At 35.9% G+C, this 27,139-nt stretch overlaps 1 protein-coding gene across 1 annotated transcript in view; it reads left to right on the top strand.

Annotated features, from left to right (window-relative positions):
• The window catches only part of LOC117329105 (teneurin-m-like), a 191,503-nt gene that overhangs the window by 118,339 nt on the left and 46,025 nt on the right, over positions 1 to 27,139 (top strand). Inside the window, 8 exon segments of the mRNA XM_033886835.1 lie at positions 3,594 to 3,715; positions 3,717 to 3,915; positions 7,665 to 7,833; positions 16,139 to 16,356; positions 19,199 to 19,273; positions 19,871 to 20,145; positions 25,501 to 25,627; positions 26,173 to 26,277. Coding sequence (XP_033742726.1) covers positions 3,594 to 3,715; positions 3,717 to 3,915; positions 7,665 to 7,833; positions 16,139 to 16,356; positions 19,199 to 19,273; positions 19,871 to 20,145; positions 25,501 to 25,627; positions 26,173 to 26,277 — 1,290 coding nt within the window.

Below are 27,139 nucleotides of genomic sequence, written 5' to 3' on the forward strand. Positions count from 1 at the left end.
TAATTTCCAAGTCTTATAATGGAATGGTAGATTTCAGAAAAAAAAACATTATGCACTTCAACCAGAAAATGCTGAATGTGTAATTTTGTAATTCTTGCGTGTTTTTATTGCGAGTACAGACTATACACCTATAACAATTGTCCTTGTTTTATGGCCTTAACTACCACTGTTAAATACATCTAGATCTCTTTGGAAATCGCACGCTGTGTTTTTACTTAACAAAGACATCAGCATCTGTTACACACCTTATTGACTTCAAATGGAGAAAAGCAATTTCATAAAACGCAACCAAGAACGGCTGAACTCTCATAATGTGCAGCAGCGGAAAAGTAACATTATCGGTGTATAAACTGTTCTTATTTCCTGACAGCCATAAGCCCTAGAAAGTCCACCAGTCCATGTTGATTTCGAGGATATGTAAAAGTCTCCCTTCACTAGACAAGAGCGGGGATTTTATCTAAATTACTTTTTGTGTCATGCTGTTATTACTTGAACAATCTCTTTTTTTCTCGAGATAATTCCATTTGATAATTTGGTGTCTTCAACAAAACAATAGAGTTTATGTTCTTTCTGCATCAGCTGTGGACTGAACCATTGTCCATATTTGGGCGTGTTCCATTAATATCACGGATCGACGATCTGTGTCGGAGTCTGGCAGTCTAAGGAAATGGCCAGCTCCTGTCTTCGGCTGATAATTCGGTGGGATTTTGCGTTCATTGAGTCATTGGTGGTTTATCTACTGTGTGTCCCAATACATATTTATCAATAACCAACATAATCCAAATGTTCCTATTTGGCAGAATAATTGAAATTTACCATCCTATTACAATATGATGATGTATTATATGGTGAGGAACTCTGTCATGGAGAATTCTCTATCTGATAATCCTCAGACTCTGTGTCTGTGCCTGACCATACCTTTCTTTGATATGGCCACGATTTGGCTCCACACAGCTCATTTTCAGAGCAATAGTAATCAACCAAGCGCAGCTTGAACTTGCCTATTACAAGTTCTTAAAGCTGCTCACTGTCCTCAGGGTAAAGTTCAGGACAGGTCAAAAGAGGATAAAACAGACGGCTTTTATACAGTAAATATCAATGATAGCAATTCCATTGTCGATACTGCTTTGACAACTAGTATATCAATCCAATTGTCTACTGCTTGGCCAACTTGTATATCAATTCAAATGTCTAATGCTTGGTCAACTTGTATATCAATTCAAATGTCTAATGCTTGGCCAACTTGTATATCAATTCAAATGTCTAATGCTTGGTCAACTTGTATATCAATTCAAATGTCTAATGCTTGGTCAACTTGTATTTTGCCAAAGTATACCAATATACTTTAAAGTATAAGATATATGAATTTTACTATTGTAAAATAGTATTTGACATTTTAATCTTCAAAAAAAGAAATATTTCAAACATTTCGTTAGTGGTCATGTTCTGATCTTAACAATTAGTTTCCTTTTGTCTTAATTACTTCCAATCCTACAAGTCAGTCTATGATGTTGGCTGTTTCAAACTTGCCAACTCACTTGTGACCAAGATTGCTGGCAACTTAACAAACTTGCCCTTGACCTTGCTTGTAACTAAGGGAAGCTATCGAATGACCTTGATCGATTGCTACTTTGCAAGCTTGCTTATGACCTTGCTTTCCTGTGAAATTGAAGCTTGTAACCAGACAGGCTGTGAGCCTGCATGGTAACTTGTGACCTTACAACTCTCCTTTTACCTTGAATTCATGTAACAAAGAAGCTTGCTCTTGATCTTGTTGTGGTTGGGTGGGACCTTGACATTGTTTTGCAATAGGCTGTACCTGTTCAGATTTCCGGCTATGGAAAAATAAAAAGGATTGCTGGTGTTTTAGCTAACGAATATTTATTGTTTTAATAATGAATATTCATTCAAGTGGCTCAGACAGGCTGAGAGACAAGGTTGATACAGCGGTTGTGGATCTTTGTCTCCTAACCCTGGAAGGACAAATGATAGCAAATGGAGAAATTAAACTTCACACTGTCTTCTCTCGGTCATGAATCTAGCTTGATTTAATATGGCCGTGGCATGATTTATATAACCAGCAGTTTAATCATGGTGAACTTGGGTAGTGCTAGAACAGTAAGATAACCCCTTAGGTGTAGACAGTTCTATCACCACGGTAATAAGAAATGGTAAAATATTGAAAATTTATCAGGTTATTTATTGCAGTAGGCACGTTTGATAGGAACACTTCATCCCTTCATATGTATTGGTATCACATTGAAATGTGAATCATTCTACAAATTCATAGTCAAGGACGAATAACAGATATCAACTATTATTGATTATCACAGGTTATATATTTGAATAGTATCTATTTCTGATGTTTTAACCCAGGCATTCAATATTGAATGATTCACTCGGATATTAATAAAATAATAAAACCTTGTTCTGGGAAATAAAAATGTCTGGGGAGAGAATTACTCCTATATATATAGTTTGATATATAACTGCTTTTGCTACAATACTCCATTTTAGATTTCAGTTGAAGAGACAAATTCTTAATAACATTTGTAGGGTTTCCTTCTGAACTATGTAGAGAGATTCATGTAACAGCCCTGTCTTGCTGTGTTTTAAGCATCCAAATCTAAAATGATCCCTGAAAGAATGCAGCTCCTCCATTTATTATTACGGTTCTATTTAAAGGAGGCTTCATTAAAAATCTCGTCGTCCACCGAAAGGCCTTTATGGCGGACACTATAAACCTGTTAACAAAGAAGAATCAACATTTTCTTTGGATGATACATCTTATTCAATGAAAAGTAAAATACAGAAATGCAGACAACTAAAAGACATATGCTCCATCAACTAAACATATATTTTTCAAAGTCAATGACAGATTTTTCAGAAACTATAGATTGTGGTAATACTATATCAGCCAATCCATCACTAGGGGTCTATTGGGAATCGAGCATTCTAATCTTTTTGGGAAGTGGCCATATTTTTGGTCAGTTGGGATATCAAACAGTAAGCATTTGCTATATGAAATGGCTATAAAGTTTGGTTAGAGAAATATAGTTGTCCAATTATGTGTCAACTTTTGATTGATAGAGACTCAATTGTATGCTTTTAGACAAATGTAACATAATTGTCATAAAGGGAGAACAGGTTACATATAAAAGTACCAACCTCTTGGTACATCAAGTGTGGTGTGTTGACAAGGAATTTGTTCTGTAAGTTAAACTTACAGTAACAGATTCAGATATTTTTCAGTTATTTCTTACAGTTTAAAACAAAAAATGGCGATTATTGGAAATGTATTTAATTTTTTTTCGTTCTCTGTTTTTAATCTATATATGAACGGTACTTTTTGACACAATGATGTTTATGGTAACCTTCAGTTTCTATAAATGGAACATGTTTTTGTTCTCTTCTGTTAGTTCGTGCCTCCTTCTCCTTTGGACCAGTCTACAAATTGTAATGAAAATTTTGATGTACATGTATATTGCTTTCACAAAAATTTTAACATATTTTTTTGCTATTACGAATACTAGAATGATATTGTCCTGAAAATGTTCGACAATTTGGTATCTATTTCCTTTTTTGTGTTGCAGCAACAGCGCCCATGTTGCCTCCCTGCTTACCCAACCCCCCACCACCTCCGCCTATAGAAGACATTCCACAGAGGACGCCGGTGTGTGTGGCTCGCCAGAGGTCTTTCGGCCCATCACACAGAGGGAAACTACTCCGACGCTGAAACGTGTTTATGTAGTAGACATTACGCAGAGTCGCATATAGCGGCCTTGCAACACAGGGGACATTATTCTGACCCGGATAACCCCACGCGGGTACGGCAGTGTGCATATTCTGAAGGAGAAAGTGATTTTGAGCCACATTATTTAGAACAAACAGCATCAGGGAATGTATTTATACCAGGTAAATATCTGATTGGTTGTCATTGTTTACCTCAGAAATTCAAATAAAGGTAAGTTAAGTTTTATGTAAACAAAGACAAATGATAAAATATGGTTCTTATACACTTCAAATATTATATTGCTTTTGTGACACAGTGTTATGATATTTATATCACATATTTTAGTATGGTGACAAACACAGATTGCCTTTTTAATTGACAGTTTATGCCTAGGAGGTTTTGGTATATTTACGGTACCAGGTCTCAAGTAAGTTCATGTTTAGGTACCAAATATTGGTGTTATAGTGTAATTATGGTGTGTAGGGGATACAGGCCTTGAGCCTTATATATTTTACAGTACCAAAGTTTGACTAGACATATTAACAAACCAAGTATTGGTGTCGATAGTGTGATATGGTGTGTAGGGGATACAGGCCTGAGAATGTTTAGTATATTTACGGTACATACATCAGTAACATTAGTACAATGTTTGGTAGACTAATTACGGTATGTACTTAAGGAGACTTTTGTCCATTTATGGTACCATCACTGGAACCAGATGGCTTGGAGAAGAAGCCACTCTTCCCATACACATCCTCTATCACATACTGCAGCCTGTAAGTCAAGGGAACTGTCATGGCTGCATTGAGAGAAGTGAAGATAAATGCTTTAATCAGAACTGGAGATTTCTCCCGATTTCTCTCAATTCTGGCAATGAGAGGCTTGATGTGTGATATTGGTTTCTATTATCGCCCTCTGTACTAAACGAAGTAAATTATTCCCAAACATTGATTTATGCAGTGATATGAATATGATAATCGTTTCTTCATGCTATAAATTTGTGGCTACTCCATGAAGATTGGGAGATTATTGTTTCTGATCGTTTCCCGTTATACTATTTTGGCTGTGTCATCAATACCTTCAAGCAGCGTCTGTATTAATTGCTCAGAGCAATTGTCACCCCAGTGTTGCTAACATTTTATATCGGCTACCATACTCCAGCAATTAGTTGTCATATTTTTTATACGATGTACCAAACACTGGAATCGCCACACTCACAGGTTGATTGTTGTAATTTCCTGGTGTAGCTACCAGACCTGTGATTGGTCGATGATTACTGCTTCATGCAAGATGGCAGGAACACTTGGGCCATAAATTTTTCCTCTGCTTTGGTAGTGAAGACATCTTTTTATCAAGGCAAAATTATTTAACTATTGTTTATGAAAACTTAGGGAAGCCATAAAGCACTGTTTAGGTCTTTGTTCTGTCTTTAATCACATTTAATTTGTGTGTTTAAAAGTGATATTTTACCGCTATCTGTAGCCAAACTTCCCCTGCCATCTGCGACATTATGCAGAGGTACCATGGAACATTTGCATATCGAGAAACTCCAGTTTAAAACACAATCAAATCTGAGATAGAGGTTGTTTATGTGTCATATCTTGATTATTCTATTGCATGAATTACGCTGTGTTTTTAGAAATTCATTCACTAATGAACAAGGGAGATAATTAAGTGTTTCCAATAAATTACACAAATTAAATTTCAAGAATTCTAATGATTAAGTCTTGATCATCTAAAAACTCTGTGTTTAATGAGATTTTATTCTAGTTATTTTTTCTGCGTCCTTTAGTGACAGCGGAGAGTTGAATTTTTTTTTAATTGTTGGGGCTTGCTTTCAGAAGAAACAGACATGAGAATTTTTTTTTTAGAAATTGCTTGAAATTAAAATGCAAGTGAAATTCCTTTTGGTAAAAGAGAAACTTTCAAGAATTTAAAATAAAATTAATCTTTATTATTGTCATGATCATACATAATTACTGATAAAAAGTGAAAAAGGAAAACTTAGTGTGGGAAAATGAAAATAGAATTCAATATGGTTTTATCTTATATCTTAAATAAGCCTAGAGTATGTCATTTCACTTCAACATGAAAGGCGACCCATGTAAGTCTGCTGGGCCGGGATCAACAGTGAGGCTGGGGCTGTCACTTTCAGACATGTATCAACAAGAAGGGAAAGGGGCCATCATTAGGGAAGGGAGTCAAAGGGGCCATCATTGGGGAAGGGAGTCAAAGGGGCCATCATTGGGGAAGGGAGTCAAAGGGGCCATCATTAGGGAAGGGAGTCAAAGGGGCCATCATTGGGGACGGGAGTCGTCATCATACCATCTCTACCCTATAGATTGGGCTTTCACACATGGAGTAACCCAGCTACATAATGTAATCCAACTTAACACCAAATGTTTTCTTGCCTCTTTGAATTTTAAAGTAATACCAACATATATGAAACAAAACAATTCTGCGGTGGCTTTATAAGTTATAAGATAATAGATTATATTGTTCTACCAGTAATGTCAAAATGATTATCGCATGTCAATTTAGGGTTTTCTTTGTTTGGAAGTAATAGGGCTTTCAGATTTTGGGGGTATATTTAAAATTTGTTTTTTATTTGCATTATTTTCAGATGTCCAACAGGTTAACTGGATGTTCTTGTAGATCCACTAAGAGCGTTTTCAGTTTCGTTTTTTTTACTTTATTTTTTTTTTGTTTTTTGCTGATCGTACTTGTTTCACACCAAGAGTGAAGTTGTTAAGTTGAAACATCTTGAATCCACCATCTTGGATTGATTGTTATGATGTAAACACGATACCTGTTTATGTGCCGAATAATTGGCATAGTACTCTCTCAAGTTATCGTTCAGACCAAGCTAGCTACCATTCCTTGTGTGGTGTAGTCTCTTCCTTTTCCTCTATGAAATGGGATAAAAAATACAGATAAAAACGTGGGCTTTCCAAGTATTCACAGATGACTCCATTCTGATAGTGTTGTGTAGTTGTTTGTGATATCCCAAAGTCTGGAACCAAGCCTTGCCAAAATTTGGCCATTGTTAATATAGCACTAGATTGGCATGATGGCCATTTAATTGGTAGATTTCCATCGCTTTCATGTGACTTACATCACCAAAGGCGGAAATCGTAAAGGTGAAAATAAACCACTTCTAAATCATTTCACCTCTTTGAACATACAAAGGGTTCTTATGAACTGTGTTTAACATCAGGTGGTAAGACTTAGCACTGGGGCTGGGTTCTGTTGTGTAACTGGCACGGTTTGGTGCTGGCATTACACAGATATCACTCAAGGCATTGGTTTAGGTTGATCTACGCAGTATTTTGAGAATTTCACTCAAAGAAAAGCATGTATAAGACATTCATAGTCAAAACGAGGACTTTGTGTAGGAATTTAAGCTTGTAATAATTTCTCTTGAGTAATATAGCACCATGATTACAAGCAGGTTATAGAAGCCATATTGGTATTTTTTGTGGTTGAAAACTGAACGTTATGCCTGACTTTTCAAACTGTTTTTGTACATTGTTTATCAGTGGGAGAGCTAATCAGTGTTAATGTGTATGTACTCTCTATCTAAGTCAGAATAAATGAGGCGGCCATGTTGTAGAATTTAATAGTTACATCTTCATTGAGAAAAAACAAGTCAAAAATATAGTCATACATCTTAGGTTTCAGGTTCTCCTGTGACAATTCATTCTACAATGTAAAAACTTAAAGCGAACCAATGAATCAATGACAGGGTTTTTTCTGCTGTACTGTTGGTATATACATTCTACATCAGTGAATCAATGGTAGATATTTCTAAATTGTAGAGAAGACTTTTTTAGATACAACACTTTTCCGTCACTGAATTGAATATTGTAGAGAGACTTTTTCTTATGTCAGTTTTGTGGATGATTTTACTAATAAGATCTTTTACATACAGATGGTCATCCAAGATTCCCAAGAACAGTGCCAAGGTCAGGGTCCGTGCCAATGTCAAGGTCAGGGGAGATGGTAGATCCACAGGCAGTGTGGGTCCCACCTGGGTCTAATACAGTTCCAGCCCACTTTTCAAACGGAGATAATCAAAACATGAACCATTTAGACAATAGGTAAGTTTGTTTGTTGTTTACCTATGTATTAAACAAAAGGTAAGTCATGTCTGTGTTTAACATCATGTAGACTTTATAGTGTAGAATTCTCACTAAATCATTATTGTTTTTAGTATGGATTCCTTTTTTCCCTAGAAATAAAAACTGTCTGGTTTTTGTTGAAATGTTTGACCAATGAAATTCCAGGCACTTTTGATGTACGATTTCTTTCATACATATGGACACCATATATTATAAAAGTATACAGTTTTAAATTTTTAGTGCTGCTGCTGCTGCTAAAATACATCTGTTATTATTTATGTAAGCATCAATTTGGCAGATCATTCAGGGACTGATGATTGCACTATAGTATTTTCAATAATGTTACATATTGTCTAGTTTCTGTACCTTATAACCAAGTGAGAAGGTGCTGACAGCTCATACATCAATTACATTTTGAAACTTCTACTGAAAAAAATTGATGATTAGGTTTTGAAATATTTATTTGAAAGACGCTAAAATGGTGCCATGGTGCTCTTTGAACAAATTTATCAACAGCAATAGATGCAGACATAGACTTATCAATAAAAAATCCTCTATATTATTTTTGTGTGGTCCTGAAAATGATTAATTACTGTACTGTTAGGAAACAGTGCTATCTTCTCCGACATCTTTAAATCTGTATCAATAAACAATGAAATACCTGTCGGTGGATGTGAGACTGAGCAGGTAAAAAATTGTAGCTTCATGTTATCAGAATAGCTAATAAACAAGTAAACAAGTCAATAATAAAACAGTTAAGATATGAAGCTGAGGCTTCGACCATCAGCATGGTTGGGAGTGATATTTAGATAAATTTGATTGGTTTATTGATTTTCGGGGTTAGAAGTTGACCTTTAATGATACAGGTCCCGTTAGTTGATGGGAGTGACCACGGTGATAGATTGGTGTTGGTCCAGAGTGTTTCATCTTGTTGAATTCTCAGACTTTTTAAATGTCCAGACACAACTAAAAATAAGTTTCTTTTTGATTGATGATGTAAGGGGCCATTATCGGGCTAATGGATGATAGAGTACATTCATCACATCTCACGTGATCCTGGTTTGTATTCTGACTCACGATGATAGGTGTAAAAAATATATCATCATAGATATTTGCCTTCTATCTGTCAGACTGAAAATGCACATGCGCCTTTGACATTCTGCATTCTCTCACACCACAGTAGGTTTTACGGAGAATTCATTTGTATAAAAAGCTTTGTGTTTATCGAAAGTTTCACAGTTGACATGAACATATACAGAAACAAAAATGGCCATTGATAGAAGTGATATACAATAAAATATCAATAAAATATCAATAAAATATCAATAAAAAAGATGATAAAGTTGTGATAGGTCTACAGTTGTCAGGGCATATTAGATCTGAAAGTCATGAGACTGACCAATGTGTCAAGGGAGACAACCTCATAGGTCGGATCTGATACGATGCTGCAGCGTACTTGCATGTGTGGTGTGACGGTGGTTACGTGATAGGTAAAACTTGGTTCCCCTTGGACCTGATAGATCTTCCCTGTTTAGATGTCTATAGAACTCCAGTCTATAACTTGCATGACAAAATACAGAAATTTCCAGTTTAGTGAAAAAAATCATTATGAGAACGTGGGTGAAAGTGGCCTCCCCTTAACATGGTGTGACAGCTTCCACTCAGCAGTCGGTTTATGATCCATTTTTATTGCAGATAAATTGTTGGTTTCATGTCACATTTTATTAGCATATCATGTCATCTTGTTTTCAATTATCTATTTGTTCTGAAAGAAGGAATTGAGTTATAAAATATAAAAATGACTGCCCATGTTTTATACATTAAATTGTCCAATCTAATTAGCTCACGGTAATGGGTACACACGTCTATTTATATTTCCTAGTATCTGATGAATATGTTTATGTTATGACAGTCAAACAGGTGATTGAGAGTGCCAACCTTTGTGTATTCTGTGATCACCTGCTCAATATCATTTTGTTTTGTTTAATTTGACTAAATTTTCTGTGTTTCGTAGCAGCGTAGCACCTCAAAGCTAAGTCACATGCTCAGAAATACTTATTACATTGTATGGAACCATACAAATCACCCGCCTTGACTTGATGTAAATTTCTATTGTTGAGGTCATGCTAATGATATACATCGACAGTTGATTAGTGTCTTCCATGTGAAAGTAGGTCATACGAGACAAAACCCAGCACACCAATAGAGGTCAGAGGTCAAACGAGGTAAATGCATCAGAAACTAGGGTGTCGGCGTGACAGAGCCCTGACTTATTAAACCCGACGTATACTCAATATTTCTATTCCCACTGCAATTTCTATGTAAATTTTTCTGACAGAATGGAAAATACCTAGCACAAACATGTTTAATATACTATGGAAAATATAAAAAAAAAAAAAAAATCCTTTCAGAAACTCAGAATTGGAACAATTAAAATAGATTCAGGTTATGATGCGTATGTTTGTAAAATGCAGAAATTCTTGGAAGAGGAAGATTTTCTTTGTGGTTTGATGGTGGTGTGGGAACTGACAGAATTAAGTTTTGAAAGAAAATCAGTTTATAAGATTGTGTTATTATGTATGGGCTCCCAGTAGTATTGACTGATTTCTGTATATATCTGATGGTACTCCAGGCCAGATATGTAAATTACCAGAGGTGCCTTATCATCATCATCAAGTGTCATGGTGTTGCACCTTCGCTCTGTGGGGTCTGAAAGAAACATCGCAACTCATCCATTTGTAAGGGCAAACAAGAGTTCTGATAGATCCCAGCTGTCACAGAATACCTCGCTAATACTGGAATCATTCTCCGGAATAAAACAGGATGTTGTGGCACTCCTTAATGTGTAAAATAGACCGATACATTAGCTTGACACACTGCAATTTTTACATTTGTATATCTTTTGGGTATTGTTTTTTTTTGTGGTGGTGGAGAGAGGGTAAATACCTAAACGTCTATACCCCATTAGCTAGTAGATTATAGGATATATTCAGCATCGTCAGTCATCATCTGCTAATGTTCGACAGTTGTACATTCTTTCCAATTAGATCTGCAAATCTCATTTGTATGTGTCATATTTGTGTAGTTTGTTTGAGATATATCTGTAGGAAATCGTTTATCTGTTAGGAATATTACGACGGAATCATAACACTATATACAACTATCAGAGGGTCATTCTCGGGGGATCATCGCAGAATTATTGCATCATTGAGAGTCAGTCAGCCATGTATTAAAAGTAAAAAATAAATGTTTGTAAAAGATGAAATCCTGTGAGGATTTCTTGTTTGGTTTCCACAAGGCCATAAGTCCCTGATCAGCAAGATAAAAACATTACTAACATCACATTGAAATATGACATTCTGTAATAAAACCTTTTACTCTATCCACTAATGCTTGTAGGATTGTCAAACCCACTTAAATAGAACAGAAATTCAAGGCAGTAATGATGTGGAAGGATTTCTGGAACATAAGCCATTCTCATACCATAATCTACCGCCTTTAGAAATGACATTGATGTTCCCATGTCAGTTAATTCTTAATACAGTTTTATAGCCGTCCATCATACTGCTTGACTTGTATTTGATAATACAGTTTTATAGCCGTCCATCATACTGCTTGACTTGTATTTGATAAAGTAAATTTCATGTATATCTCCATGTAACCCTTTTGTTAAGTTTCAAATGTAAAAGATATTTTGTAAGAATATATTTCTAAAACAGTTGTTTGAATCAGATCTTAGAAGGTCTGAAGTGTAAGACATACATGTACATACATGTACAGGGTATACAGAAGTCTGTCCCAAGTTTTATCAACATTCAAATTCAAATTGTAGCAAAGCATATACTGATTCAAGTACAAAAATATTTGTTAAAGAACTTTCCTTAAATTCTGTAATTCGGTTTTAATGGAAATTTTGAATTACGTGAAACTGAGGCCAGGTCCATGAACTGATCCCAGTAAGAGGAAAATCACAGGGTTCATTCAAGGTCATTGACTACCTTGTCCTAATTAATATATACATGTACTATGAATAGAAATCTATTACCATGCATTGTAAGAATATTTTCTGACTTAATAAGATGGTGTGAGAGTTACTTTAATGGTCAATTGATTATCAATGAAAAATAACAAATCCAATCATTATAATGTGATAGAGCAGGTTTACTCAGGAATCTGTGATAAGAATAACCGGTTACTTGAGACCAGTTTTGTGGAGTTTTGGTGATATTTACCAAACCTTGATCCTGGTACCACTACAGATGTTGGGGCAGGAGAAAACCCATTACACAATCAACTCAGCTAAACATCAAAGACAAAATTCTGTTGAGATATATTGTAAATGATAGATGATAAAACAGACAAGCCTTTTAATTCTCTTTCTACTGAAAATGAATTCCTTACAGGGTATTGTTGTTTGGTCGTGTTTATGTATTTGTTCTGACAGTCATGGGACAGATATCTGTGTATCTTATCATGCTCCTATATGGAACCTGCCACACAATTCTCCACACAAAGATACAGCCTTACTTTGGTCCTAATCTCATGTCAAATTCAATAGTTTTTAAGACCCTTTTGAATTTTTTTCATCACCGTCCCCCACTCAGTAAAGTCTATCAGATACATAAAGGTGATTCCTGTGTGAATGAAACGTACAAGACATATGATGATTTTTAGGTATCGGGGATGTTATAATGAATGTTTGTATTCTGCAATCTGACAATTCGTAAAGAACACCATAGGGCTATGGACATGCAGAATAGACATTGGATATTTGACTTCTTCTGTGAAATGATTAAATGGTATTCAGCTTTATTAAAAATAATCTTTTCCAGCCTTTCATATCTGTTTCCTTGCCCTCCCTCATATTTCTGTACCCTGAACACTCCCCCTCCCCCCCCCCCCCCCTCCCCGTAGTTTTCTCCTTCCCTGTAACCCCAGCATTCCCCCTCCACAATCTGCCCCATAATGACAAATTCCCTACCAGTATAACTTTGGACAAGTTGACCAATAAAGATTGAGTCATTTTTCTCAGAACATGTAACATTTTCCAATAGGAAGAGCTCAGTTACATTGTTAATGTGTCAGAGAAAATTTTCGGTTTTGAAAAAAATGTGTAATTAAATGGATGTCCTGACAAAGTTAAAGCTCTCCTATGGGTGTCTTGTGTGTTACGATGGACCTGTATTTGCTATTGGATCAGGGACATCCTATGGGTGTCTTGTGTGTTACCATGGACCTGTATTTGCTATTGGATCAGGGACACGCATTATTTGGAGACAGCGCGACTGCATATTAACCTTAGCTGTCAGAATTTTCGTTAAAATTGCAGTGCCTTGGGGATCGGTATGTAACATATGGATCCAAATACACTAGCGAACAAATGAGAATTTGACCCAACTTCAAAATGAGATAAAAAAATATATTTCAGGGACAAAATTAAACCCACTCCATCACAAAATGGCAGAACTATGTTTAAACTTCTCCCAATATCTTGTGACTTCGCCAAATTACTTGTTTTTGATAACAGACAAATCTGATCAATATTTTTCCAAAATAAATTACTTAAGACTTATATTGCCTATAAACCTTCTTGTTTGTGGTATATTTGCAAACTTTTATGAAACAGTAGATATATTTCATGTAATGTCTTCTTTCAACAACAACAAAATCTTTTGAAACATTTCAATTATTTTAAAGGAATAACGTGTAGTTTTTTGTGGTTTCTGAGCACCAATAATCATCCTCGACACATTTACTGCTGCACTAGCTGTGATTAAATCTGCATCGGAATCCACACTAGCATGCTGAGATATCGCTACAAGTAAAACTTTCTAACCCAAAATGGTTGGCTGTTCGAATACGCAATAGAAATAAACAAGATCAAAAAGATTTCTCTGAGCCATAACGAGAACTTGTCATGTGACCATTTACATTTAGTCACTGCACCTCAAAGAGGACACTGCATGACAAAGCCATCTTAGGGTTCTGGCATTTTCCTTTTATATCTTTGTGTGTTGCTTGTGTTCCCAAGACTCCAGGCTTCATCGTCAAATTCATGGGCCTGTAACATTCTGGTGATGATTAACGTAACAATGAAAAGGGTGGCAAAATTTATCTGCATTTTCACCTTAATTATTCAATTAGGAGATTTGGTTTTGATGTTGGACTGGTCAGGTAAAATTCATGTCAAACTACAATCAGATTTATACATTTTACCAAGGAATTATTTCCGAGCTGCATTAAAACAGTTGAATAACATTATCTGTTGTCATACCGATGATGTCATCTTTTAATGTACAGGAAACACTACAATATGGTAGCTGAGGAATCCAAGCCTGTGTTCAATCTTACCGAGTCCTTAAACCAAAATTATTGTATGAATAATAGAACAATTTGGGGACTGGTACTTTCCAATAGGAATTGGCCCCAACATATACACAATATTTCAATATTTCATTCCACAAGGAGTCATCTGATAAAGAATTTCAGAAAAATTAAATCGGTTGAGTTCAGAAAAATTAAATCGGTTGAGGACAAAATTCATCAGCCTGTTAGTTGGGTTTTTTTTCATTTTTTTCATTATGTGCCATGCATACATAATTATATTTATATTTCATTAAACAGACTTTACAAGAAAAAGATTTACATTTTCTGTTAATGATTTTTTCCCCCCCATAAAGGATTTTCAATGAAGTGTTGCGAGCGCCCCGCGCTAGGGGTACGTTGAGTGTTGCCGTTGACAACACACCGTGTAATGAAGTGAGAGCAGTCTCATCTACTTACACAAAATCAATAGCCTTTATGATTAATGATCAAAAAACGCACCATTGGTTAAATCCTATGCAACAATTATAAAGAATATCTTTGTTATACGACAAGTCAAATGTTGTCCGCTGCATTACTTTGTTGCAATTAATTGATAATGCATACATCTAAAATCTTCAATAATGTATGAAATTTCTTTTCAAATTTCCCATTCCCAGTTGTGACTGTTAATATGGCTTTAGTGTGGTGAGGTAAATCATCTGTGTTTACTGAGTTGTCGGAGCTTTTTATACACTGTCAGCTAGATGTTGGTCCCTAGGAATCAATTAAAGTGTATCGTAATTTACAAGGAACATTACAGAGGAATTGGCTAAGCAGTCACGCTGTGTTTTCTGGCCTAGGTGACAGGTTGTAATGTGTATAATATGATTTCTGTGGGACATCACTGAGATCCTGATACAGACTGGAACCTGTGTTACAATTAAGACTGCTACCACAATAACACAGCCATACAGGGCTGCACGCGTCGCACGATCGTCTGTCAATCCCTCCCATAGCTGTGTCTCCATCTCGCATTGCTCCACACTCTGTTTGGTTGACTACGATGACGACGACAATTCCTAGAAAGTGAAGTGAGCAAGACTTCAATTACCCAGGTCATGTGACCACTTGGCGTGTGTATTTCACAACTTGGAGCCTTTGGTCTGCAGGGAAACACTATAATTGGCATTTTGTAGTCTTCTTTTTCTGCCCAAGTCTTGAACAGGGATCTGCAGGCTGTTTGAGAGTCACCAGCAATACTGTACACTTTAGAGAGTTGTATAAGCGGCCGTACCTCAATACCTCCTCCATATATAGCAATCACAAGTCAGATTTCAATGACAACCTACCCTGCTTCTGGAGATTACATATCTGCAGTACTTTCTCAGATTTAATGTGATGACATTGAAATTGTAAAAGAGTTCAACAATTTTGATGTTGATTTCTACATTTAAGTGTTGATTTCTGCGTCAAATTTCTGTGGACTGAGTTTAATCACCAGTGAATGTAAAACCGATCATTTATGACTTCGAGGGACATCATCAGTTTTAAAATGATTTCATCATAAACATACAAGACTTTTTCGTCCCAATATAACTGGATGCAGTGAATGGTGATGTTTGTGGCAACAATTGACAAAGTAAATAAAGGAAGACAAATTTGTGATTAATTAAATATCATCATTATTGTGTTTTTACATACCCGGTTGGTATTTTGGCAGTTAAATTTTTGCAGAAACTTAATATTTTGTGAACTGTGAATGAATGTAAACACGGAAATGATGAACTTTAAATCGGACATCAAAATTATGCGAACAGATCATCATAATGAAATCAACTGAAATGAACATGTACATTGATTGAATGTTTGTGACAATTACCTTTCTTTGTGTGTATATCAAATGATTAACACCTGTGACAAATTTATGTGAACATAAATTAAAAATGGTGATTATCTCCCCTTTGATTGCTCGTTGCAGACACGCATTTACGCATACACACTTCGGCTGCCAACAGGGGGCACCCCCACCAGGGGTGGTTTACCCCCAACACATGTCCCAGGACTATTACTCCAAATTCAGCAACACTAGTCACCGGATGAAGGAGAAGTTGGAGAAGCGATGCTCTTGGAAGTGGACAGCGGTCATTCTCATGGTCATCTGTGTTATCCTGCTAGCCTGTGCAGCATGTTTTGGAGGTTTGTATACAGTTTCATAATTCTAGAAATATAAATAACATATCACAATATGTGTTCGGAACAATGTAACTGCAGAAGAATGTGTTATTGTGAAAATTCAATTTGGCGTTTCACTTATTCCATAATTAACTTTATTTTATGATACCTCAATGTGTGACTGATTGGTTGTTTACTGTCACGTGACTTCCTTACACCTGTTGTATTCCATTTCTATTGTATGTATTTTCAGTATAGAACATTGCAAATCCATTTCCTTATAAACTTGAATGGAAAATAATGTCTAAAAAAAGCCAGCAAGAAATCATAAACAAGATTATTTTACTAAATGGGGATGAAATTCATTATTTTTAACATAATTATTAATTTAAGACATAATTTTAATTGATTTATTTCACTTATGTGGAATCGTAATTAAGTTCATAACATTAGCAGTACGTATCTTAAGGATTTGGTAATCTATTTTAGAAGAAACACAAAAAATGCTTATCACCTTCACCTAAATTGGCAGACATTTACCATTGGTGTTTTTTGCCAATATGGTGAATTTGTCTTAATTCAATATAAATAGTATGGGTAGCAGGAGAATAGTGCTGATGTGATTGATGTTTACTGTAGCCCTGTACTATACCCATCCAAACCTTCAGCTTGGCTAAACACGGCCAAACATGATCAGCTTACAAACCCATCTAAACCATTGCTGCTTTTTGTGTCTGTTGATGTTTAGTAGAAGTCACTTCTATCCAATATATCCAAACAATAAATTAAACAAATTGACAGCTTTGATATAAAAAAAAAATACAAAATACTCGGTAGGCGGTTTTCTTCCTGATTTTCCCTGGATGAACACACTTGAAAACTTGAAAAGCTGTGAGGATCCACATTTTGAGTTGACAATTCTTTCGATATTGAGAACAAGCATTGCTTTGTTTCATTGACCTTTCCTCTTGCTTGCTTTTATCTTTCCCAGATGTATTTCTAATGCATCTTAGATATCCCCTATTGATTCATGTATTTTCATGAATTACAATAATTGCCCTGAGCCTGACTATTTAGGAGATTCCCTGGTCCCATTCAATATCTGCCCTAATTGTTTACTCAAGGTCAGTCGTAGATGTTCCCTCCAATGAGATCTGATATTGTTGGCTATTGTACTTGACCATCAAAGTCTTGTTTATATTCTCTCTTTTTTCTGTCAGAATTTTATCTATAAAGAACAATGTCATTGATTAATTTTTTCCCCAGATACAGAGGAAATGTTTTGAGTTACTAACGATTAGGTATTATAATGTTGCCTGATATAACGTGTATGGCATTAACACTTATTTGTTATCTACTTTTGTCATTAATTTTATATAAAAAATTCTTCAAAAAGATAGCTTTAGTATTTGTGTGTTCTTTTAAATAATAATTCAGAAATCAAAAAACAAAAAACAAAAAATGTCAAAATCCCGTAATAATTACTGCACAAATCAGTTTTGCTTATTCCACATTGGTGATCCGCTAAGTTTCCATCATTCTTAATTTTAAAAAAGATATATCACCATCTGAAACATTTTCAATTACGTAATTATATTTCATTAAGTGATATCAATTCAAATTTGTCTTGATGGTGTAATTAGTTAAAGTATTTTGAAAACAAAAACACAACGTTTTGACGGGAAAATTGTCATCAAGACTATTGTGATAACCCATTAGGCATGGTTACTCATGCAAGTAGTTCCAATTTAATGGCAGAATAATACCAATGTTCATGTTGGCTTCCTGCTGAAAGGGTCGACTGATGATGTTCCTCGTGAAATAAAAATTGACACCGTAAGCTGACTATACCTTGTTTATTAGTAGGTTTTAAGAAATGAATTTTCAAGTAGTTTTTCCTGTTACCCGGGGACAGATTATTTTATGGACATCTTCCAGTCAGTTTCAATATTGTGTTGCTCCCAGCATGCATTGGGCTTTAATCCATTATGGTTGCTATAGCATTCGTTTAAATGATTGACAGAAGAAGGCTGGTTCAAATTGCCTCTCCCTGGGCCTATATTGCACAAATGTTCAGTTCACAATCCCATCCCAAACAACAACAAAACTGAGAATAATCTTGTAAATTAAATATGGATTTTCACATGTTATTTTCATTATGAAGTTAGCTTGTTGGATCGGTTCTTAAACTAAGAGATAGGTATCAACACCAATATCCTTTGTCTATTTGTCATTTGGGTTACATTAAGTTCTACAGCTCATTATACTGAATGCCCACACAGCCTGTAGTAGAACTTGTAGAATATTAGTATACCCTCGTGTCCATATCCTATTTTTACTGTATTACCCCAGAGATAACAAAGCCTTATTATCTGTGATGTTTCACCCCATATGTTCGGACATCCTCGGTCTAAGCTTATTATCTCTGTTGTCAGATGGAAAATTGACCCTTTGATATACATTAGGGTAAAAAAATATCACCATAAATTCTTGTTTTATGTGTCTAAGATCGTTTTGTGTTAATAAGTATATATATATATATATGTTCATCTTACTACAAAATCTAATAGATGTCTTATATAAATATAGTGATGGGTTACCTCCCCTGTTTGGTACATACTTTATAGGATGTCGGTATAACACCGCCATTTCTGCCATTGTTGCCCGTTTATAATTTGGGATTATAAGGTTGGTAATAATTGGTCCTTTTTCATTTTTATCAAAAGTTGACATATTGTGTCCTAATTAATTTCTAGCAGGCGATTCCGTTGTTGTTGTACACTGGATTTAATTTCATATTTATAATATTGCAGTAAATGTTTTCCTGAATTCAATCATTGTCCAGCTTTCATCTTTTTCTTTGCAGCCATGTTGTTATTTGAAGAAAAAGAGATGGTAGCTACAGACAACGGTCATAGTGCCTTGAATTCTAGTCGGACAGGTGAGACAGGATTTTAGTGTAGACACTATTTCAACACTTATTACCAGGTATGGGCTTATTACCAGGTATGGGCTTATTACCAGGTATGGACTTATTACCAGGTATGGGTTTATTACCAGGTATGGCCTTATTACCAGGTATGGGCTTATTACCAGGGATGAGCTTATTACCAGGTATGGCCTTATTACCAGGTATGGGCTTATTACCAGGTATGGACTTATTACCAGGTATGAACTTATTACCAGACAAAGCCTTATTATCTGATGGCTGTGGTCACATTGTAAACTTATGTTGTTCCCATTTTGAAGTCTCAACTAAGCAGAAAAGTCCGTCTCAACAAACTTGGGATAAGTTGATTTTCTTTTATTACTGTTGACCAGTTTTGTCCAGAACTGATGTGATTGGCTATATTTTTGCTTAGTTTGTTGCTCTTCCTAAATCAGCCTACATACTGGAGTATCCAGACAAGGGGTATCGGGAACCTACCGAACCACGACTATAGAAATGTTGTGGGCTCTATACCTGGGTCGGTCTTTTGAAGTCGCCTATAAACATTTTATCAGTATGTTAAACTATGATTTTATTTTGTCCTTACAGGTACAAAAGTAAATCCAAATTTCCAAAATCCTTTATTATTCCAAGTTGGAGACGTAAGACAGACAAAGATACAACCACAGTCATTCTGGACAATGAAGTTTATGCAGAAAGAACCAAAATTTATCAAGTTTAATTTCTCAATACCTGGAAGTGCAATGCTTGGCTTTTATGCTAGAAGACATACCCCACCAACTATAGCACAGTTTGATTTCTTTGAGGTCTTTGACGGAAGTAAAATCACGCCATCTTCCAGAAACAAAAGAGCTGTATCTAAGGCAAGTGATGGGTTTCTATTAAGATTCTTCATCAAACGTTAACCACTTTTCCTGATACACAATTACCTGTTCTGATAGGATGAAGAGTTTCGTTAGAAATTTAATATTGAGAATCCTTATATTATAAATCAATTATTTTTACCCTAAATCATTCTACACCACAGCTGAGAACAGAATGAAATTGTTAGTTTGTGGCCTGCTAAATATAATCACATGTTCCTTGTTGGAGAACTGAAAAAAGTCAAAGAGTGAAAAGTCAACGTAATACAAATTTGTTGTGTATCTTGTATGATAGGAATATGACGCATATCCATGATTGTTTTTCGTTTCTGGAGATATTATTAAATTGTCTATTGATTTATGTTACTTAGTTTGAAGATGATTTGATTAAATATATACAAATTACTCGGATTAATGATGTTTAGAGGTTTATATCTCCACAGAGGAACCTATCTGAACATTGGCAGCTTCAAATGTTAGAACTACTTAATCACGTTAATTAGACATCTCGTATTTATGGCTGTTTACATCTCTGAGTGGTTTATGTATGAATGTAAATATTCCCCTAGTTTAAAAGCTTAAAAACCGTCCACATTATTGTAGCCTGATGTACACTTGTAGCAGTATTAGATCTTTCAGAGTGCATATTTATAGTTTAAAAGTAAGAATAATTTAATCTATATAATGTTCCCATCCTTTACTTTTTCCAGTCAGGTACTGGTAATTTATTTGTTATGAATAAACACTGTCAATATGATGAGATATTAAGTATTTCTTACCTAAAAAAGGTGTAACTGAAGTCATAGTGGCAAATTCTGTCCCCAAAATCAAATCGTAACTCATCCAACCAAAGAAGAATGATATATCCTGTTATGAAAAAATATGCCCTACTTGCAAATTCAAATTCTCAGAACAAAAAATATACTCTACCTGCAAATTCAAATTCTCTAAACAAAATCAAGTGTTGAAATGTATTTATTCTATTAACAATATCAAAATGTAATCTAATAACAAAAATCAAAGTGTATACTAATAACAAAAATCAAAGTGGACTGGCGTCAAAGTTTATCCTGTCTTAAAGATGCAGTTAATCTGTCTAACAAAAATTTGTATCGCCAAAAGTTCATAGTGAATTCTGCAGGTTATAATGCAGTGATATTTATGTGTCAGCAAAGGTCAAAGGTGATAGTACAATGCTGTTTATGTGTCAGCAAAGGTCAAAGGTGATAGTACAATGCTGTTTATGTGTCAGCAAAGGTCAAAGGTGATAGTACAATGCTGTTTGTGTGTCAACAAAGATCAGAGTTGATAGTGCAATAAGTACTAAAGTGATATATCTGCCAGTAAGATAAAATGGTACTTTACCAAAAAAGGCCAAAGTGCTGTTGGTATCTTACTACAGGTATGTGATATGCCATTTCAGAAACAGTTAACATTCAGAGGAACATTGAAATCTGATAACAGTAAGTCTTACTGTCATCTGGAGACCATTTCTAGTCTTGTTTTTATGTGATAATTAACTTCAGACTTCTTACCTTGCTGGGTTTTTGTATCTTGAGTGTCATTAACCCTTTGCAGCCTTGACCTTGTAACAGGCTTTAATTGTATTTCAACATTTCCTGCTACCTTGTGAATAGTCTATAAAAAGACATATTGCTCTCTTTAGATCACCATTTACAGAAATGTTGTTTCGTTGAGTGGCCATCGTTGAGTGGACATAAGGTAGCTTTTTGTTGACGGATTGGTTGGCATAGTTTTATAGGTTTGGTTGTACCAGTTATGTTCCATTTGTGTATACAGTGCATTCCGCTTAATCGGGTTGCCTATTTGCAGGGGCTTTTTACCCGATTAACCGACTTACCCGATAAGCCGAAATGCACGTCGCCATCTTGGATTTGGTCCGTAATGGTTGTCAGACTTGGGTCGATTTTGGATGAAAATATTTTCGTTATTATTGTTAATAAACGGTGTTTTTGTTTGTGCTTTTACTGATGTCAAATTGTCAGATTACTATTACTAATTGTATAAAAATGTGTGTATTAAAATAACAAAACCTTCATGATTTTCTTATTCGCGGCACAGTACAATCGTAGCACCTCAAATCAGGGGGTCATACATCCCTATTTCATCCATGTGTTCCTAATTTGACATACGATCTAAGGACTCGCCGACAATTACAGCTAAAATCATTTATGTTTATCATAGAGACATTCTTATGTTCGCTTTGAAGTTTAAAATATTCCATTTTATTTCCAATTACCACCAAAGCACAGAGATCGGAGAAACCAAGTTTATTTAGGTCGTTTCCTGTGGTATAAATTTATACGAACTTGACACTGGGAGTCACTGATAAAACAACACGAAATCCAATGTAATGTTTTTTATTAACCAGTTCTAATCCTTACCTGAATAGGAATTATGAGCTAACGTCGGGCGTCTGTCCTTTTACTGCTCGCTACCGATTTTTAACTCAACTGTGTACCGGTGTCGTCACATTTCCCCGTGGCGAACCCCTCACTTTGGATTCGCCACATACAGTAAGCGGTGATATCAATCGATCTTTAGCAATGTCAGACCCAGGTCAAAATCTATTCATCCCAGACGTAAAAGTTTAATTGTCTAGTCGCTTAATTATGCTTTTAAAACCCCATTACGTTTTGCCTGCTGCTGACTCTAAAAATAACATTTAATTTTACCCACAATTCTTAGTCGACTTCCTGTTGGGGAAAAACCACACGAGGCAGAATCAACAACAACACAGTTCTGAACATGACAAAACCAAACCCCGACATAACATTACCGTTTAAGGTAATATTTAAACCGTTTTTGACATTTTAACCATCAAATTTACACTATTTGTTGATAAAAGTCTAAAACTTAAAGAAATACGCGATGACTTTCGTGAAAATCGGAGCATTTCAATTTTTTGTCCCGATTGTTCTATTCGAATAACCGAAAAATACGACTTTTCCAACCCAATTAAACGATTTTTTTTAACATGATTTAAGAGAAAATGGTTTTGGTTTTTGAAATTTTACCCAATTAAACGAAATACTCGATTAAGCGTTACCCGATTAAGTGGAATGCACTGTAGCTCTAAAGGTCACTGTATCAGAGGGCTATTATCATGGACTCTAGACTGTATCAGAGGGCTATCATCATGGACTCTAGACTGTATCAGAGGACTATCATCATGGACTCTAGACTGTATCAGAGGGCTATCATCATGGACTCTAGACTGTATCAGAGGGCTATCATCATGGACTCTAGACTGTATCAGAGGGCTATTATCATGGACTCTAGACTGTATCAGAGGGCTATTATCATGGACTCTAGACTGTATCAGAGGACTATCATCATGGACTCTAGACTGTATCAGAGGGCTATTATCATGGACTCTAGACTGTATCAGAGGGCTATTATCATGGACTCTAGGCATTGAGGTCTGACTTTATATATAAAAGAGATACAGGATTGACCGAAGAGGCTGACTTAATATCAAACTCCCAATCCAAGATGTTTCTCTGTAGAAATGATATACTTCTTCCAAAAAAATACCATGCAGACTCAAAATGTTGGTTTATGTTTGTATGAATCTGACATTTGATAAGAGATCCACTTCTTTATCAACTTGAGCTCTCCTCAGGCTGATTAATTCCTGATGTATAGTCTGATAGTTGGTACAAGTTAACTAGTCACCCCTTCTCTATATCTCGTAATCCCCCTCCACTCCCTCCATCCCCTTACCCATCAACTCTCAACCCTCACTCCCTCCATCCCCTTACCCATCAACTCTCAACCCTCACTCCCTCCACCCCCTTACCCTTCATCTCTCACCTCTCCACCATCCACCCTCCATCCGTCACTCCCCCATCCTCACCTCTCATCATTCATCCCTCATTCCCTTTACCCTCAACACTTATCCCTCATCCTTCATCTCTTACCCCTCCACCTTCCATCATCACCCCTCACTCCTCACCTCTCACCCCTCCACCATAACCCCTTAACCTGCATCCCTTACCCATCACCCCTCCGACATCATCTCTCATCCCTAACCCATCACTCCTCACCTCTCACCCCTCCACCATAACCCCTTAACCTGCATCCCTTACCCATCACCCCTCCACTATCAACCCTCATCCCTAACCCATCACCCCTCCACCATTACCCTCATCCCTAACCCCTCACCCCTAACCCCTCACCCCTCACCCCTCACCCCTCCACCTTCCACCATCACCCCTCCACCATAACCCCTTAACCTTCATCCCTAACCCATCACCCCTCCACCAGCAACCCTCATCCCTTACCCCTCACCCCTCACCCCTCACCCCCCTCACCCCTCCACCCTCACCCCTTACACTTACTCCCTTGTTCCATCTTTTACTGGGATGTATCTTTCTGACATTCTATTATTTTGACTGTGATGAAGTACTTGTGGTCTCTAGGTACTCCAGAACTGTGGGAGAATTATGTGTTGTATGTAGAAAGCCTACCAGTACACTTGTCTGTCTGTGGGAGTTAGTTAAATATAATTACATATCTAATCCTGTAATTATGTAGGTTTCGTTCGTTTGTAGTTATCTAAAATGTAATCACTTTAAAAGAATGGCAATAAAAAGCCAATTTACTGTTTCTTGATCTTTAGAAAAAATAAAGTTTGTATATTAGTCTCCTTTCCTACTCTTGACTTTGTCTGTCTACTTACATGTAGGGAATTGTCTGCTCAATATACGTTTTACATTGGCTGTGACTTAAAACTGTGGTAACTTATAGAATTTCAGAGGAATTTGCTCACTTCTCACAATTTTTTTTAGATAACCAGTACTTTTAAGCGTATTAAAACTCCATCAAATTTTAGAAAATGTATTGCTACAGATGGGTTGGAGTCTAGCAGACTGGCTCGAGGTTATGTGCCTTACTCATCACATAGACATTGCTACACCTTCAATCAAATTAAAGATTTTAGCTGAAGCTCCATTTCACATTGGATTCAAATTAGATTATGATACATTATTTTGAAATAAACTTTAAATACAATCTTAACAAGATTAAGTCAAAGTACACACTGGTTTCAAGCAAAATCTAAAATTTTCACAATAGAAATAAATTCTAAACTATGCAAAAATATTCGAATTGACATTTCAGTGATTGAGTCATGATTTAGAATTTAAAATCAAGTAAGTGTGACCAGTTTTTAATGAATTGTTTATTTTTAGACATTTCTAGTGGATCTCAACAGTGAACATTTCCATTGTTAAGATTTTTTTGTTTTTTGAAACAGTTCTTGCAAATGTATAATTTGAAGTGTTGATAATGGAGACAGGGAACATTACACAGGTTGTGATATTTTTACAGGACAAACGAAGCTACAACGGGAAAGATACAGCATTAATTCACTACATGGAGGAAGGCAATTGGTATGTGGCAGTGTTCAATGACCGCAATGAGCCGGAATACATCTCCTTCAAAACGGACGTCTACGGTGAGGCTAGACACGTTGGGTCAAATGTCAATAGAGAAAACTTTCAGTTCCCTCATCTGTTATATCGAATTAAGTCATTGTAGAAACCATTTATCTGTAATGGTGTCTACGTCTGACGTGGATTGGGTAACAAGGAGACATTTTATTTGTGCCAGTTTTGTTGAGGATAATAGTAGATTATATATCACATAATTTGTTTTGTACTAAATATGTCATGTACATAAACAGTAGAAAAATAACATGAAAAATATTGTTGTTTGTACATTATAACATAAAGCAATGTTTAGACACTAGAACAAATGGTTATGTAGATCTGACATTGGAAAATATATATAGTGACATATGATTCAAGAATGACCAGCAATAAGCACCCCCCACCCCCACCTACCCACCCCTCCCCCCAATTTTGAGTCTAAGATTATGTGTTGATACCCTGGACTTACTACAGAATATATATGGTCATAGGTATCAATACAATATCTGTAATTGAAAGTATTTTACAATAAACAAAATGTTTATTTTCATCATATATTTTGACCAATCAGATACACTGGGCACTGATTGCCCGAATGACTGCCATGGACATGGGGAATGTTTTAAAGGTCAATGTCGCTGTTTCCCTGGATATGCTGGATGGGACTGCTCACAAAGTAAGTGTTCTTACTAATTATACAGATTCAGATAAAATATGGTTTGTAACAAGGGAAGTACAAACAAAATGCTAGAAAAAAAGTCAAAATGTCTAATTAGTAAGTCTACATATATAGATTGCTCATTTTTTGTCATGCCTTAGTCCAAAAGGGACAGAGATATGGTTTTAGGGACAGAGATATGGTTTTGAAGACAGAGATATGGTTTTGAAGACAGAGAAGATATGGGTTAGGGGGACAGAGATATTGTTTTGGGGACAGAGATATTGTTTTGGGGACAGAGAAGATATGGGTTAGGAGGACAGAGATATTGTTTTGGGGACAGAGAAGATATGGGTTTAGGGGTAGAGAAGATACAAATTTGGGGGACAGAAGACATGAGTTTAGGGGACAGAAGATATGAGTTTGGAGATTGGGACCCAAAAAGTCTGAAGATGTCCAGCAATCCTACACAAAGAGAAGTTTATATTTGGTAAACTGATGGTCATAAACTGCTTTAAGCTTTAAAGTGAAGATTTTGTCTGTAATTGGAATACCATATCCTTTTTCCTAATCCAACAAATCTCACTGAGAACTTCTAATCTGTCCACATCAACGACTGGCCTTGGTCATTGAATTAAGACATATTGTAGGAACAGGCAATTTATTTTGAGGTTGACAAGGCAGGATTGGCCATTACCAAATGTTACATTAAGTCATTACTGAACAGTGTGCTGGACAAATCTGATTAGGCTCTGAAAGCAGACATAGGAAATCGTCAAAAACAGCACATATGCTGATGGTGCCAACTTTGATTCAGAAATGCAGGTTACTTTATCATTATTGATTCACAGAGAGAATTTGGTTCATATTTCTTGATTAA

Source organism: Pecten maximus, chromosome 6 (genome assembly GCF_902652985.1).
Source record: "Pecten maximus chromosome 6, xPecMax1.1, whole genome shotgun sequence".
NCBI classification, from domain to species: domain Eukaryota; kingdom Metazoa; phylum Mollusca; class Bivalvia; order Pectinida; family Pectinidae; genus Pecten; species Pecten maximus.